We start from the raw sequence: 17583 nt of genomic DNA on the forward strand, positions 1-17583 counted from the left end.
CTGTGTGTACTTTAGCGTTAGATGTGCCACTGAGACCAAGTTATGTTAGCGTTATGCAATTGTATCGTGTTCTGATTCCATTGCTTCTCATCTGCTTCTCAGTTTCATGTCAGCTGACACGGGAATGTATAACAACAGCTTTTGTGCGGTGTGAATAGACCAGGATTTAAAGGGTGACTATGGTGTGTGCGAGTGGGTTTGAAAGTAGAACGATGGGTGACAACAGGTGATGCCTCTCTGGTTGCGCGTGTATTTATAAGCACATGCAACCAAAGGTATATATATGTATATATATACATATATATATATATCCATCTTTAACCCTTGTGTTGCCTTCGGGTCAATTTGACCCGATTCAATGTTTCACCCTCCTGTCGCCTTCGGGTCAATATGACCCGATTCAATGTTTAACCCTCCTGTTACCTTTATATTTACTAACATATTTTACCCTTGAGGTCAATATGACCCCAGCTATTAAAATCTCCAGAAAATTATTAGAATTAATATTGTTTTCCAAGTTTAAGTGTGAGGTACTTTATGTTTGTTTGTTGACTCCCGAAAGAACACCGACATTAAACATTGAATCGGGTCAAATTGACCCGAAGGCGACAGGAGGGTTAAATATTGAATCGGGTCAAAATGACCCGAAGGCAACACAAGGGTTAAAACAGGATTGAGTCCATATTTTGTATAAATATTTAAAGAAAAATCTCATTTCAAATTTTAAATACTTTGCTAAGAGAGTTGCATCAACAAGAGTGAACCTTTAAACCCGATTAAATCATGGTTGAACTTTTGATCATCTTGCAGCAAACTTAAAACTAGCTAATTTAAACCTTTTTTGAAATGACAGCTTAGGTATGACTCTAAATTCAGTTGGACCAGAACTGAAATCTTCAATTCAGTTTCAACTTTACTTTTAAATTCAAAGAGATTTAACTTTTTCAAATGGCTTCCTTTGTCAAATGTATTGAGTTAAATAAGTTTCGTGAAGAAGGTTTATGGGACAGACTCAACTCAATTGAATGTTATAGTGCTGCTGCTACTGCTGAATTTCTTTCGGGATATCAGTTCAGAAAGGAACAGGAATATTCAAAACTTTGCTGTGGTCCATTTTCTATTCCCTATTTGTATTATTGACCCATTTATTAATGTGACATGCTTTTCTCAAAGAAGGAGAAATTTAAGCTTTGGTAAAAAACACAACCAAAAGATGAATTACATCAAAATGTGTGAAACTAGATTTTGTTATTAAGCTCACTCCAGGATATTTGTAATACAACTATTCTGCCTTCCATTAAACCAACACAAACCATGCGTGGAATCATGAAGTGATTATCGTGATACGAGTTGAAACTAATGCAGCCGCTTGCCACTGAAGTACGGAGACGAGATTCAGATGTTTTCACTAAAACCCCATGCAATTTTTACAGTAGTTATATTTGTGTGCGTGTACTTAATTGTGTGTGTGTGTGTGTGTGTTTTTGTTTACCACTGTAGGAGGTTAAGACACTTTCCCCCCATTAGGCTTCCGTAGCCCGTTATCTAACCAACCGTTTCCTGGAACCCTGCCGAGTGAGCAGCGTCTCTGCAACACTCGCCCTTTTACAGACAATATGCTGCTGCACATTAACGAGCTGCGGCGAACAAGCCGCCTGTCAACATGCTAGGATGTGGCATCCACAACGACCCTTAAACATGACACGAATATGCATCTTGAACGACTGGATTACATTATTTGAGAGAGGTGAAGATCTGATCAACTAAATCACGGTCACAGAGGACTGTAGCTACATTAACAAACCAAAAGCACACACATGAGACAGGTAATGAGAACATGTCATCCAGCCACATCACATTAAGACACGGAGTGCATGTTGCTGCCAGGTGGAAGGGTGGAGCTGCTGATGGAGCTACCATTAATATTTCCCAGTTTGAAAGTGGAGCCTTGTCATGTGTCGTATTAAAGGCGGAGCGAGTAACACAGACAGGCAGCCGAGGCAACACTTTTTATCGTGAAACTCTATTCATTCTGTGGGAAACTGGAACATTTGTTCTACTTTAGATTGCCGATCGATCTCGAAGCTATACACCAGTATCGCTCGGGTTCAGCGGTATCAAGCCACACCAAATCTCACTCCCATCTTCAGCATTTGGAGTTCAGATGATTGCTCGAACCTTTCAGCATGACGGCAGGGGATCCTTGGAGCACTCATTCAGCCAGATAGACAGTCATCATCTGCTCGGGGAGATACAGATGGCATCTGGATCTGTTCGCGCTCCCGCGAACGAGCCTGCGAAACGCTCCCACATGGAAAACTCAAAGTTTTACCATCATTGTTTTTTTCTCTCACTATCACCTCTTCCCAATGTGTATCTTCCTGTGAACACCAGGTTTCCTTCATTAGAGATCTCCACTTCCCGTCCCTTCTTTGCGTTCACAGCATGCTGGTCTCATGTCATAGCTGTGCTCCAAAATAGCCTACGTGTGTGATTGAGGATGTGTGAACCTTCACTCTTCACTGAGAGAAGGCTAGTGTGACAGGCGGAGGCTGTGAAGATCGGAGGTGCTAGCGTCTGCTTCAGTTTAGCTTTTGAACTGGATGTCATCAATGTGCTCTTTCTCACATTTGTTTTCTTCTCTTTTTTTTGGCAATGAGTAAACCTTTTCTAATGGCAGCTGATTATTTACAGTGAGCAGCACGAATCCTTTGTACAAGGGCGTTGTGGGTGACGACAGCAATCGGTGAACAGCAACTTGCAAGTCTCACTTGCAAACGAGCTAACACGACATTCCAGTCAAATCACTAGACATTTATTCATCAAAAACGCAGCCAGTCGCTGGCACACACACGTCCACGTTGTTCTTTTGCGTGAACATACACAGGCAACAGCAACTCTGTGAACAATCAACTCTTTCCTTTTCTCTCTCTTGCTCTCTTTCTGCTGTCTGGCGAAATGCCACCTGCGTTAGAAGTCTATTCCGGCAGGTTGTTACCCGAGTAGAAACTGGACGTCTCCGATACGGTTTTGGAGACGCTCCGGGACGACGACCCATTGGAGATGAGGTCCACGGAGGAGTTATGTGGTCCTGCTCCGACCACAGCCCCACCGGGTCGTGGAGCTGCTATCACCCTGACCCTGGGCTGCTGCACGTCATCCCCAACCTGGAGGACAGTGGACACAGTGGTCTCCATCCGGCTGGCCTTGAAAACACTCGTCTGGGTCTGAAGGTAGCGAGTGGACTTGAGTTCCAGGCCATTGTAAGTGCCTCGAGGGACACACGGGCAGAAACGGAAGGCATGTTTGAAACCAGCACGGAACCTGTTCAAGAGAAGTAAAGATTAGTCCTATTTAGTTTGGTTGAAGTGCACACAATTCAACAATGGTATGAATTTAACAGCCTAGCTCCCCTACTGGGATGAAAATATACCTGCCAATAAATGTTTTATATAACTTTTGTTAAACACCAGCCATTGTGGCAACACATTTAGCTTCATGTAGGGGAGTAGAAATATAATGTTGGCTGGAGTAGAAATGTTCAATTAAAACACAAAAGGGACACAATTGTACTGAAGTAAAGTAATGGTACTTAGGATATGAATATTTTCTATACGATTAAATAAATACTACTTTTATTACTACTTTTTAAAATGTACTACTACTTTTTAAAATTAGCGATAAGCGTGATACTGTGCACACTTTATTCATAAGGGAGCAGAATAAACATATGAATTTCCACCATGGGTCCTGAGGATGGAGGTGTTAAACCTGGAGCTCTGCAGCGGAAAGCTACCGGAAATCTTCCTAATCTGACAAGACTATTTATTCTCTGCTACAGCTTCATGAAGAACTGGAGTTACAGAGAACTGGCTGGTACAGTGTAGGTCTACAGTGGCTCATAGAGATGTAATGTACAATAAAGTAAAGAGAAAAGCTAATTAACACTGAATGTTTTTTATCAGCACTTTGATATTTAGCAAGACATAAACCACACATGGGAGATGACAGAAATAAGAATTGTCTGGTTGAGACACACACACATAGAAAAGTCCGACAAAGCCTGCACAGAGAGAGAACTGAAGGCAATCACTGAGTGCAGGAATGTCAATCTCTGAGAGCAGAAGCGAGATGAAAAGATATTGAGAATGAGAGGAAAGAGCCATCATCGGATAAAGAGAAAAGCCGACCCATATCTTATGACTAAACCTCAGCTCACTGCATTCCAACCCCACACATTTTTATCTTTTTGTTCAGAGTCATATTCAGAGTCATTTATTCAAGTGTGTAATCTCATTTCTTCGACAATAAAGACAATTAACAGGTGGCCGCAATGCGAGACACGGGGAGGTGTTTGATTCCAGACGACAAGCAGAGTCGAACATCTGCCTTTATTTTTTTAAATGACGATCTTTAAATTCATCGACATTTAAACTGTTGGTGCTCACTGTGGGACAATATGATCGCTGCCAAACAAAATCAAAATGTATTCGCCAACTTTTCTTAAAAAGGGGGAGCAACATTCTCACTGTATCTTATAGGGCAAAACAATTTCATATTTTCTTTTTTCTGGTGATTACTTAGACATGAAGATTCATGATTTTTTAAATTTACATGAGGATAGCATGTAATTAATTAATTTGCGAGTTGATTCAATTCATGAAGTTATAAATATTTTTAATAAACACTGCACCAATGGAGGAAATTAATTAGTAATAATACTTTAGACATTTTTCACATGTTCTGCAGTAATTAAATAATGACCAATTCTCAAACACCATCAACCACAATTAGAATATAAATCGGTGCTAACCAACAGTAATGTGTTTATTCATAAGTGCTTCTACTTTGCTGCACTTTCATTGCAAAAGTAAAGTTAGTGAAACTGAAAAACGTCCTGCAGATGTTTCCATCCATGTGTATGAAGAAATGGAGGACATTCAGATCTACAGTTAGAGTATTAAAATTGGAGATTAAACCCCAAAATGTTGTTTTTTCTAAAGAGTATTTTGAAAAAATGGTTCCTGTGTATAAATTCCATGAATATATATATATATATATATATATATATATATATATATATTGTGTATTATATGCCATGGTGCACTGGAGGACAGTTGTGTTTTTGAGTGTCTGGATGAACATTGAAAGCTTTAATGTCTAACGTCTGTGCAGGAAAAGCTTTACTGACGACAGCTTTAAGCAACAGCCTTTGAGAAGCTTGTATGTCAACACACCTGGATTACTGGACTCTCTACCAGAGCAAACAGGCTTAAACACATCGCCCCAGGTTAAGCCTTTTTTTCACCGACTTCCAGTACATTTTAGAATAGTTTGCATGGTTCGTTTAATTACTTACATGGCCCTTATTGGTCTGATCCTGAATAATGTTAAACACTAAGGGGGGCAGAGCTTTTGAGTTGAGAGCCTCAAGGTACAGAAACACCCTGCCAGTTGAGTTTGGGGCTTCCCTTTAAATTTAAGCTAAAAAAACCACTCTTTTTTATCTCAATGCCTTCCATGATTTCACCTGATTTTACTTTTTATTGTGTGTTTTGGGTTTTGCCATTTTGATTTATATGTTGCTCTATCTGTTAAAACTACACAATAGTGTTTATAGAATGACTTTGTTTTTGATAAATGTACAAATTAAAATTGGAGCGGGGACTGGGAGGCTTCTTCCTGATATATGAACAATAATAATGTCTCTAATATGAAGCCAGGCTCAAATTGTTCTTTGAAGGAAATGCTTTTGAAAAATGTTCACTCAAAGATAAATATGATTCATATTTCTGTGTGTCGGCGCTGACTGACCTGTCGCTGAGGCAGCAGTAGATGATGGGGTTGTACATGGTGGAGCTCATAGCCAGCCACATGATGGCCAGGTAAACCTGCTGGATAAACGTTTTTTCAAATATGGCAGGAAAGACCTCGTGCAGCAGGAAGAAGACGTGGTAGGGAAGCCAGCAGATGGCAAACGTACACACCACCACGATCATCATCTTCACCACCTGTTGGACACATGACATCACTGTTTTATTTTCATTTTTGTTTCCCTGTGCATTTTGGATGTAGCCAGCGTCCACATACTTTTCAGACTAGAACAAAATGGCCAAACGGCCGTTAGGTTACCTCTCCGGTATTTCAATATTTACATCGCAAAAAGCCTTTATGCTACAAAAGGGTTATCAAAACACATCAGTACACAATTATCCTGTCATGAAAGGTCCAGCGGGATACCTGCTTCATAAATAATGTAGAATATATATGAAACCTGTACAGGAAAACAATCAAACATTGTTACAGCTGTTTTCTGCTTGTTTTTATAAACATGTTATGATGGACCACACGGCACTGTATTGATTGTCTCCTCAGAAGATATTCTCTCCTTTCTTTGACAAGCTTCTCTGTTGGCTCAACAAGTGGCAAAATATCTGTCGGTCCAGAAAAAGCGCCGCCGCTTTTAACTCTCTGTCCGTCAAAATGAAAATCCAATGCTCACAGGCACATCATTTGCGCTTTCAATAGCTGACAGTGCTGCCTGGCAGCCAATAAATTGAAAATAATGTACATGGACAGACTTAAAAGACCTGAGAGGCCGTCTCATTAGAAGGTGGACCGGCCGCCTCGCACATGTAACATGATCAAGGGATCAATCACAAAGGAAGTCGGGAAAGTGTGAGTTATTGTATTTGAAAGACTGTTGTGTTTGTATATTTTTTTTCTAATAATGTTTCTAAGATTTCTGCACACCACAGCTTCTGAGAAACAGATCATACATGTCATTGCTCACATGTTCACGTCTCTATCATTCCTGACATGATGGTCTGGGCCACATTTCAAGATAATCTGTCTAATAGTTGTTGAGATATTTCACTCAAAGCCACAAATGTCAACCAAAATCCTTAAGATACATCCTCTGGGGAACATAAATGTCTAAAGAAAATGTAATTGCAATCCATTCAATAGTTGTCTGAAACAAAGGCATACCAACTAACCGACCCACATTGCCATCCACAGAACCGTGCTGCTAGTTTGGCTGTGGATAGATTAGGAAAGAAATCAATTAAAGCCGAAAAGTGAAGGAGCGATCTAAAATATAGAAAACTAAAATTAAACAGAATGAAATGCTTAAAAAAAAAAGTCAAACTAAACGTTCACGGACTGAGCTATAGTTCAGAAACAGCTTAGTAAATATGTATGGGTGAGATTCTCCTTTTATTTACTCGTCAGAAAAGCATGTGAACTGTGAACACAACTTACAGACATGGGCCATGAAAGATGACGGAAGACAGAAGAGGAAAAGACAAAGAGGTAGGCTGGAAAACCACCAAAGAAGAGAGGATGAAAGGAGAGAGGGCTTTGTTTCAAGGTCATGGTGCTGTCATGCTGATTTCACTGAAAAATCCAGGCAGACATCGACATTGCAGCCACGTCCTGTTAAAGTCTGCAGCGATAAAAGTGCATATGATGTGGTTGGAGTAATCTTATTACACTAGTATGCGATCTAAATACTGTGAGTATCTGTCTAAAGTGAGAGTTACCTTGCGCTTGGCGGTAAGCTGCTCCTTGTAGCGGTCAGAGGAGTCTCCAGGGATTTCGCTGGCCCAGAGAGTCAGTCCCACCACCAGGTAAGCACAACCCATCACCAGTAGAGGAAGGAAGTAGATCAGGATGGCCACGCACACATAGTACCTACAACAAGACATATATCCCATATCATAAATAAATCATATACATATTTCTCGACTGGTAATACAGAGATTCAATCTGAGCCTGTAGAAAAGGAACCTACATGCTAGTACAGATGTTCCAATACCATTTCTTACAGTTCCTGAATACAGGATATCGACCCTTTACCAGTGTGTTATAAAGAAAAACAACATTTTATAAGATTACATTTGAACCCATCATGATGGTTTTAGTTTAAAATGTTCCTTTTTTTAATAATAAAAAAACTTGAAAGCATCATAATGTAACTCAATGTAACCTCTGTTGACGTTAGCTGTTAGTTCGATATTAAGCCAAGCAGGACTACTACCCACCGGTTAACAGATAACACTAACTAGCTGTTCACAATGTAGTATTAGAAAAAAATATGGTGTACAACAAGGGTTTAACCACAGCTATGTAGTACTAGTTTGCACATGTGCAGTACAGATCAGGCGGGCAGTACAGATCGAGAAGCATGTGAGAGTAAATGAGGTAATACATTGTATAACTTGACTTAAGTAGTTCACAGTGAGTTTTTCAGAGCTTTTTAACAGCTGCATGCTCCTCTAGAAATGAGGATCTTTCTAGAAGAACGCAATGGGACCAAAGCAGGTGTATTTTCACAAAAATGTGCTCATTGGTCTGAAGAGCTTAAGGGAACTGCAGTTAGGTGATCATTCTCTACATAGGTTGTCACAACGAGTGACCCCTTGCACAAGTGGTTATGGAGCTTTAAAAAAGGGAATGGGGAAATTGCGAAAGATAAGTACCAAGGACACTGGTATCGGCAGACAAATGACTCAATGACAAGACCCGATACCCAGAGAGGTTTCAATAAAAGCTCTTTGCTTGATGGTGTTGTCCGATACACCGGTAAGCATTCCAAAACACAAGGCAAATAACTAAAAGCAGATGTGAGAAACCGGCACAGGCAAAGAAAGGGGAGCAATGATCTGAGGGCGATAGCGAGGGACAGGTAAAAACAATCAGGGCCGATCCAGAGGGTCAAGCTAGAAACACACAAGGGCAGAAAGTTTCAGCAAGTAATCAGAAACGAGAAAGGTGGATGTACCAAAATAAAACATAAAACATGAAACCTAACCCAGGAGTAGAGCTGGACATAACCGTAACATTCAGTTAAATGTGTATTTGAACGCAGTGAGTGTTTAACAGAAAGTATATGCATAATTTATTTTATGCCTGTTAATTCCCACTAACTCTGAAACACGAGTTAACCTTTTGAGCCCCACACGATTTTTGAGGTTTCTGCTTGAAATGACATACCCAAACTAATAAGGATGTAGCTCTGCAACCACAAAAGCTATTTGAATAATTCTGGTGTTATAATAAAGGCAACACATGTGAGCTTTTGTTCTGATGTGTAAATATTAATATATATGTTACTGGTTAAGAGTAAATAAAGATGAAACTTCTATGAAAATAGAAGTTTCAGGTTCGATTAGAGAAAGAAAAAAAAAGCACTTTCAGGATGAATATATCCTGGATGGATGCACAGCAAAGGCCTAAAATCTCCCAGATAATAACACAACTTGTGAACAGACTCTGCAAAGTATGTCTCAGGAAAAATAAAGCAGAACAATAGTTGGAGAGTTTTTAGGAAAGAGAATTTAGGCGAGGTCTCTAAAATTTGCATTTGGGCACATTGGAGCACCATCTGGGCCATTTGACTTTTCTCATGTACCAAACCATTTATTTCACTTTCAATTTTACTTTTGATGTTCAATACATCAAAAGTAAAATTGAAAGTGAAATACATTAGGTTGAAAGTGAAATACATCATTCTGTGGCTTTAAAACTGTAAACCAATCAAACAAAGTGCACGTGCGCGTTGGGGCTAAATTAAACACGTTTTAATGCAAAGGGCCAATTCAATCATCCTTAGAGTGTTTGCCAGAGGAAAGAAATAGTTTCGCTTTGTGACATGATTAAAAGATCCGAGGGGCACCAGTTAGACTCCTGCTCCAGTAGCTGTCCACTGAATTTAAACCCATAATAAGGTAATGCTTCATGACAGTTTCAGAATGTTGCTAATGATTTGTTAATCAAAGACAGACACACCGTTTGATCCTGTTAAATCCTTGTCCAGTGAGTATGCTGGTTAATACGGGTGTTATGGTGTATATATATACTAATGTGTGCGTGTGTGGGAGCGTTAATGTCCGTTAAAATGTGACACATTCTAGTACATCACTCTGGGCCGTGTAGAGCAAGTCTACATATCGTATTTAACCGTGTTCAGTGATGAAAGACCCCCTGACCCCAGCAACCTCAGAGGGACGATCAGTTTTCTCCTCTGCGAACGGTGCAGATGAGACTCGGGGGCCATTTTCTTTGCAATTAACTGCAATTATGTTTATTTTGCTAAATGCTCTGGAGTCCACATGACCACACACTGAGAAACATGCATATACAGATACACTTTAAAGTCGATGCATTACAGTACAAAACATAGTGTAGATACTATCGGAGCCTTGAGTGCTCCGTCAGGTTTATACTAAGAATGTTTGAATAAATCATTCAATGCAACAAAAGCCAAAAGGTAAAATAAGCAGGTCTACAACATGTTTGGATGACTATATGTTTGTGCTAGTTACAGAAATTATGATGAACCTTCTTTGACAAAACATTACCATGGATACATTTTTGAAAAGAAATCAACTAATTATTCCTCTTAAGCCCCTTTCTGTGGGAAAGGAGTTGTTGTATGCTTGCAGTCAACATGATATTTTCCTCTTTCATTCAAATCGAATTATCAAGATTGGATCGCCTTGACACAAGGTGGATATATAATACACAGAACATCAATAAAGTAAATTAATCTTAAGTGCTTATTAAATGGAACTCGAGGAAGTAGTTTCTAGTACTCTTACAGTCAGCGTCATGTGTTAGAGAAATTACTTTCATGCAAATTGGTCAAAAACATAATATTTTTTGAGGTTTAGTTTATCGTCTTGAAAATTCAAACCAGACTTTAGGAAATAAGAAAAACTGCAGAACTGCCTGCACCGGACTGACAGGTGTTTGCAATGACGTTTCCTGATCCTCATACAATGATTTCGTATGATGTCTTCAATTTTCTTACGTTCTCCAAATGAATGTCCACTAACACGTGTCACCAAACCAGAGCAACGACAAAAATGCTGCGTTCCTGACAACTCTGAACTAGAAAATGTCCGAATTCCTACGGAAAGAAAAGTCAATGGAACGCCACATCACAAAGTTGTGAATTGGGGGAAATCCATCAACCACGACTTCACAAAGAAACCTTTGTCTGATGTCACACAACAATGGAAGTGCATTTTGTACATGGTAAACCATCAAGTAAAAAGGAAATGTAAAGTACAATTATGTTTAAATAACATGATGAATGGCTATCAGATAGTGTGTTATGAGCCAAGTCAACTACTGCGCTGTTTTACCCAGGAGTGACCTGCTTGACACGCTGGTTGTCAGCGGTTAGGTTACCAAACCTGAATTTTTTATATAAATTGCTCTATAGACTTGTTTTTCTCTGTAGAATGAGAGTCCTTAAACATAACGCATGAACATAAACCAACTCTCTTGACTCCCAACAACAATCAAGCACACCATTTATAGAAACCCTTTGTGGTCAAAACACCTGACAACAGCAATGATTTATGTACCTAAAGAGCTGAACCCAGGATATTAGTACAGGGCCACCGCTGTATGCACAGAGATTATCAATTACATTCCTGGATTATTTCCAACACCATATTTGGTTCTGACATAGAATATATTCTATGTTTTGCTCAAAATGTACACTGTAAAACATAAACGCCAAATAATGTGAAGACTTCACCGTGGACAGTTACATTCTTGAGTCCACTTGATAAAGAAGGATCCATTTATCATGGTCAGCCATGTGTTTGTTAACGTTGAGTGTCTTGCACCTGCTTGGAGGTCAGAAGTTGAACATTTCCACGAGCAAAAGTCTGACTTCCGAATTGTCTGGAACGCAGCCTAAACAACAGAGAGAGAGAGAGATTGAGAGAGATGTAACCGCCTGTTCACACCCACACGGTCTTGGGAAGAGGACTAATCAGTGAAAATACCTGCTTAGATGAACCAGGCTGTGCACATCAGTCACAGATGAGTACACGTGCAACATAAACAGATGAAGTATTTACTGTAATCACATTCCTTCCACATGCAGGAAATCGAGAAAAAAGATTTTTACTGACAGAAAATGATGTGATATATTCACCAATGTACCTCAACTGAACGATGGCTTTGTTGTACGCCACTGTCTCCCTGACTGCGCTGTTAACCGTCACGCAAAAGAAAAACACATCTTCATGTTTTTCTTATACACAGTCTTCCTTACAATATTGAAAATGTTTAAACTTGCCACATTTCATGCGTATGCAATCGGGAGCTATCTGGCAGAGCTCAACGGAAAGACTCATCGTTCATGTTGTCAGTACCGCCTTCTTTTCCCCCCCCGTGAGTGGCGAAGAGAAACGCAGTCGACTCTAATCTTGTCTTTAATGAATAAACAAAGACGTCAAGTCTTCTGGGACGCCTGCAACACGTAACACTATTTAAAGGTATTAACTAAAGCCAACACACACACAGCAGCAGCCCGCGCAAGGCACTGATAACATTTACCACACGGCTGAGGAGAATCAATTCAGAGCAAAGGAAAGCTGATTACCAGCAGACATGGTGGGGTTTGTATACACACACGAGCGACCACTGGGAGTATTGAGCTTCTAAGAAAAGGTTTGAGTGTTTTCGAGTGTGTTTCCCAAGAGTTCAGATGGAACACGACAGACAACATACTGTGCATCACATCGGGTCATTTGCTGAACACAAGCTCCATTTCTTGGAAATATGGAAGAAACAGGATTAAATTTATCCTCCACAATCATGGGTCTCCTCTCACTGTCGCGCGCATGTTATTTCTCAGCTCTCCGGTGTCTGTGTTCTGAAGCCACTGTCATAAAAAAAACTACTTTATTTCATTGAAGAAAATCAGCCATTCAGTGTGACTTTCCAGAATCAGACTGCAGGTAAAGAAAGATGCAGACGCCCACTGTGTTTCAACCTACACGTCCTCATACCTAAACAATAGAATCAGTCGTGTTTGCCAAACAACATATGTGAACATTTTAAACCTGTAATTAACTTTTTGAAACATAACTACTGTTACCTGTTAGTCTGTGCACTATATTTTATATTCTTCTGTACATTTAATATGTTTCAATTCTTGAACTATGATGATTTCTGTTGATTTTTTAATGTTGCACCATCCGCCATGACACATTCCTTGTATGTTGTTGTGGTTGTTGTTGTGTATTTCATTCAGTCAATCATTGCAATACAATACAATATTATTCTATATAATATACAAAACAGAAAGACTGAAAAGGTATAGGTCGAAGAAAAAAATGCTTATATATTCCTATCCTAATTTTTTGTAATCAAATAAATCAGAAAATTAATATAAAATATAGAAAAATAAAAAATAAAATAAATTATATATATATATATATATATATATCCACATCATACATTACATCTTCCATATACTGTACATACGTTTCAATCACACTTATAACCCTCAAACATTTTTCATTAATAATCCTTTGGAAAATCAAAAATGAGTTGACCATTCTGATTCTTATTTTAACGTTGTTCCATAATTGGACCCCTACAATAGAAATACATCTTCTTTTAATCCCTTTTTTAGCCTTTTGTACAGTAAACTTACAAACATCTCTCAAATCATATGTACACTCATGTATTGAAAACAAACTTTGTACGTATGTGAAAGCATACTTGGCAATTAAAGGTTCTGATTCTGATTCTACTTGGATAGGTTTAGTAAACGATCATGGTCTGATTTTAAATAAGTAACTCTGTCACGGAACAATGCGTTGGTGAGTATGGGACTTGTAGTATCTTCTGTAACTTAAAAAAATTCCCCAAAATAAAGTAATTTCCCCGGGTGCTTCACTGCAGCCCACTGCTCCTTAACAATTTAGGATGGGTCAAATGCAGAGAAGAAATTCCCCACGAGGATAAATAAAAAGTCTAAATTACTTATTTCTTTTTCGTGATGGCTTTTGGCTTCACATGGGACATGAACAACCTCCTCCTGGGTGAAAGTCCTGTTGGTTTGTTCCATCCATCCACTCCAACCTCCTCCCTACGTGGACTTTGTTGTCTTCATACTTCATCACCTGACTTCCTCATTTGCTCACATCTTTATCTACGGCCTCAAGGGGTGGGTTAACACTGTTCAACAAAAACTATGAGGAAATATGTTCGTCAACCACCTTTTTCCCCGTGACTAATATGAGACAAAGACAACTCAGTCCATATAGACATGCAATATCATTTAAGAAAAAAGACAAAACTTACATTTTGTTTTATAAAATACAAATTTTACCAAAATCTTTTTATATTTACACTTTGCACCTTCTTTCCCCTCTACTTGTTACTCTCTCTTTGTCTCAAAAACACACACCGTCTCTAACTCTGTTTTTCTTGTCTCAGTCCTCAGTACTGACAATTTATTATAATAATTTATAAAATAATTCTTCATGTTTGCTGATGGACAGATTAATGCATATTTTTGCATGTTGAGGACTGACCTGCGCGTTACACCTGAGAACAGTCAGGAGGACTTGGAGTATCAAAGCTTTACTCTTAATTATTCAACCTGTGTTTTTCATAAGACGAGCTACATACTTATGTTAATTATCTTTGATTAAATGTACCATTTTTAGGTAGTGGCTAGATTAGATTGACTGAAAAGCTCAATAAATGTTGATGACTTAATAAATGCCATATTCATACATAAAAAACAAAAATGCTGGAAATGACACCAGATGTCCATCTTAAGTGCACTCTTTCTGAAGTGCTCCTTCTCATTAGTCCTCCAGAGAGTAAATCGTGAAAGTGTAAATCATGCAGAGATAGTTGAAGGATTCATTTACAGATCCTGCTGATTTGCATGATTCAAGTGTTTGTAGGCGGGAAGACGGTTGGCACCACATCCAACATCGCATTAAAATAAATAACCTCTGCTCGGATGTTGGCTCGACTCTCTCTCAATAAACAATGGTGCCAGAAGACAAATAAATAAAGGCACCAAAATATGAAGAGAGGTCAGAGAGATTGGCACGCTTGTGTACAACAGAAATGTAAATGTGTACATAGTAGTATTCCATTTCTTTAATAGGACACACCTAGTTTTAGAAGTCACATAAGTAGTTAAAAGGTGATCATGTGTGTATTTTTAAGGAATTTTAATGTATGAAGTAATAAAAGCTGAGGTTCAGTTGAAGAAGAGTCTATGGTCTGTTGAGACTAAAATATAAAACTTAATGTCATATTTGAAGTAATTTGAACAAATATAGCTTAAAAATAACATTTCCTAGAGGGGAAAGTCTCCACCTCGACATTCAGGTATTTTTTTTATGTTGACAGGTTTAAAACAAACACACTAAATCTACTTTAATTTAATGTTGCATGACAATAAAATATAAAAGCCATATAAAAATACATTTGATTGGCAATGCATACTTCTTTTCTTTCAGTGTGTCACAAAATAAGTCAGCATTCAATCCGCATTGGTATATTTGGATTATAAGAGTTTCACCGAGGCTACTCAAAGTGTGGCGGCATTCTGAGAATCACTTTATAGTTGGGAAAATATGTTCCGAGCAATAGGAAGCAAGTGGTTAATGGTGTGAAATTCTGATATCCAAAACAACTGCAGGCAGAGATTCAAGCTGTTATTTCCAGGCCTCACAGAAACTTCTTAATATGGTTCGGTATTTTTCACAATTTCACTTTTTTATTATTATCTGGAGTTAGAGGTTTCTGTGTATGTGTGTGTGTGTGTGTGTGTGTGTGTGTGTGTGTGTGTGTGTGTGTGTGTGTGTGTGTGTGCGTGTGTGTGGATTGCATACTTGTTAACACCCTACACAATCTAAAATGCTGAATCGGCATTCCCGATATTGGTATAGGTTTCGGAAAAACTCAAAATACATTCCGATTTATAGAACAAAATGTACACTGTCATATTTACAGTTAAAAAGTGTTCAGGGATGCTGTTTAAAAAAAACCAAATTATTCTAATGCTGGTACCATGTGACCACTAGTAGCCGTATGAAGCACTATTTTTGGCACAAATGGGCCTCGTTTTGATTGAGAGTCTCTGATTGGACAGCTAAGACTTGCAAGTGTATATAGTACTATTGTCAGCAAGCTAATCAGATAGTTCAAAGATATTTCTTAATTTGCTGGTAATGTGCCTTTTACATTCTGTTGAGCTCTCAGGGCCACCTTTCAAAGTTCAAAGTTCAAAGTTATCTTTATTGTCAATTTTCTAAATGTTACGCATACAGAAAATCTCAAAAAGGCTTTTCTCTTTTGTCCGACATAAAGTGAAATTATAGTGATAAAATTGATACAGCAATAAATAAATTGCATGTACATATTAAAAAATAAACTCGTAAATGGCTTTTCTATTCTTCTGGCCACTCAAAGCACTTTCATAATTCATGTCATTCATCCATTCACACCCATTCATACACAACATATATGTCTCTGAAAATGTAGTGAAGTAGAAGCATAAAGTTGTATGATATTGAAATAATCAACCCCCTTGAAAATATACTCAAGTGGATTACTTGATTAAATACAATCCACCACAGTTCCCATAATATCGTGGGCCCACGCTTAGTAATAAAGCACTGATCAGACTGTTCTTCAAAAAAGTTCTCCGCACACAATTTCTTAAGTTTCTTCTTTAAAAAGACATCAGCTGTAGATGAAATATTGCCTTGTACGAGCTCTCCCTTGGGCCCCAGCAGATCCTTCCACTGATGGATGATGCTTAAGGGAGTAGACGCTGTACTATGTCACCTGTCTGTCATACAAGCTGAATCAATACAAAACGCCTTCAACAGAGGCCACATACACACTGCCGGATGATACACACAGTCACTTTATTTCATGGCTGTTGCGTGTGTGTGTGTGTGTGAACATGCGTAGACATGAGAACAAATGTGAATATAAATACAAATGCAACAAATAGGAGTGGCTGGTGTTGTTCATCAAATGAACTTAATCAACATCTATGATCTATCGACAGTAAAGGAGCATTACAGTGTGGGTCATGTGAAGGAAATGCATTTTCATGCATAATTAAATTATGCATTGAATTGCATCTGCTTATTTAAACATGTGGGTGTGTGTACATAACTAATGAATGTGTGTGTTGGGAGGAAAGGCAGCTGTTCTTTTGACCTAGCCGACCAGCCGAGACAAGAGAATACTCGAGGTAACAGGACGCCTCGCTCCGAGCTGCCTTACTCATGTTGTGTGAGGCCCAATTTAGCGGAGAGAGAGATCACAGAGGACAAATGTGGCTCAGACTGTGATTTCCTCTGTGTGTGTGTGTGTGTGTGTGTGTGTGTGTGTGTGCGTGTGTATGTGTGTGTGTGTGTGTCTTACTTCAGCAGTCAGTGTCGTTGTATTTCTTTTCTCATGAGAAGCAAATATTCTCTCAAAGATAAAATGATGAGGACGATTCTGCAAACAAACACAATTAGTTAATTCTCATTTTCAGGGTGTTATTTGGTGCAGGTTTACTGTTTGCAATATAACTTGGATCAAGTTTTTTTTCTTAGTCAAAGGTTTAAGGTTAGGAGGAAAGCACAGGTGTTATGATTTTGAGTGTTTCCTGTTTTGTTTTGAAGTCCCTGTCTTGTTTCCTGTTTCCCTGCGCTTCCTTCCCTGTGCTTTTCTGTTTCGGTCCTGATTGTTCCCAGCCACGCCCTGATTGTTTCCACCTGTGTCTCCACCTGTGTC

At 38.8% G+C, this 17583-nt stretch overlaps 1 protein-coding gene across 2 annotated transcripts in view; it reads right to left on the reverse strand.

Moving 5' to 3' along the window:
* Positions 1–358: 358 nt before the first annotated feature.
* Positions 359–17583, reverse strand: part of tacr1a (tachykinin receptor 1a) — a 34176-nt gene continuing 16951 nt past the window's right edge. Inside the window, exons 3-6 of one of the 2 annotated variants that reach the window (XM_056419895.1) lie at positions 7545–7695; positions 5988–6011; positions 5815–5891; positions 359–3324 (exon numbers count right to left, since the gene is read on the reverse strand). In XM_056419895.1, the coding sequence (XP_056275870.1) occupies positions 2979–3324; positions 5815–5891; positions 5988–6011; positions 7545–7695 (598 nt within the window). In that variant the 3' untranslated portion in view covers positions 359–2978. Of the gene's footprint in view, positions 3325–5814; positions 6012–7544; positions 7696–17583 lie in introns of both variants that reach the window. The other variant, XM_056419894.1, reaches the window with a different exon arrangement.

Source organism: Pseudoliparis swirei, chromosome 7 (assembly GCF_029220125.1).
Source record: "Pseudoliparis swirei isolate HS2019 ecotype Mariana Trench chromosome 7, NWPU_hadal_v1, whole genome shotgun sequence".
Lineage (NCBI taxonomy): Eukaryota > Metazoa > Chordata > Actinopteri > Perciformes > Liparidae > Pseudoliparis > Pseudoliparis swirei.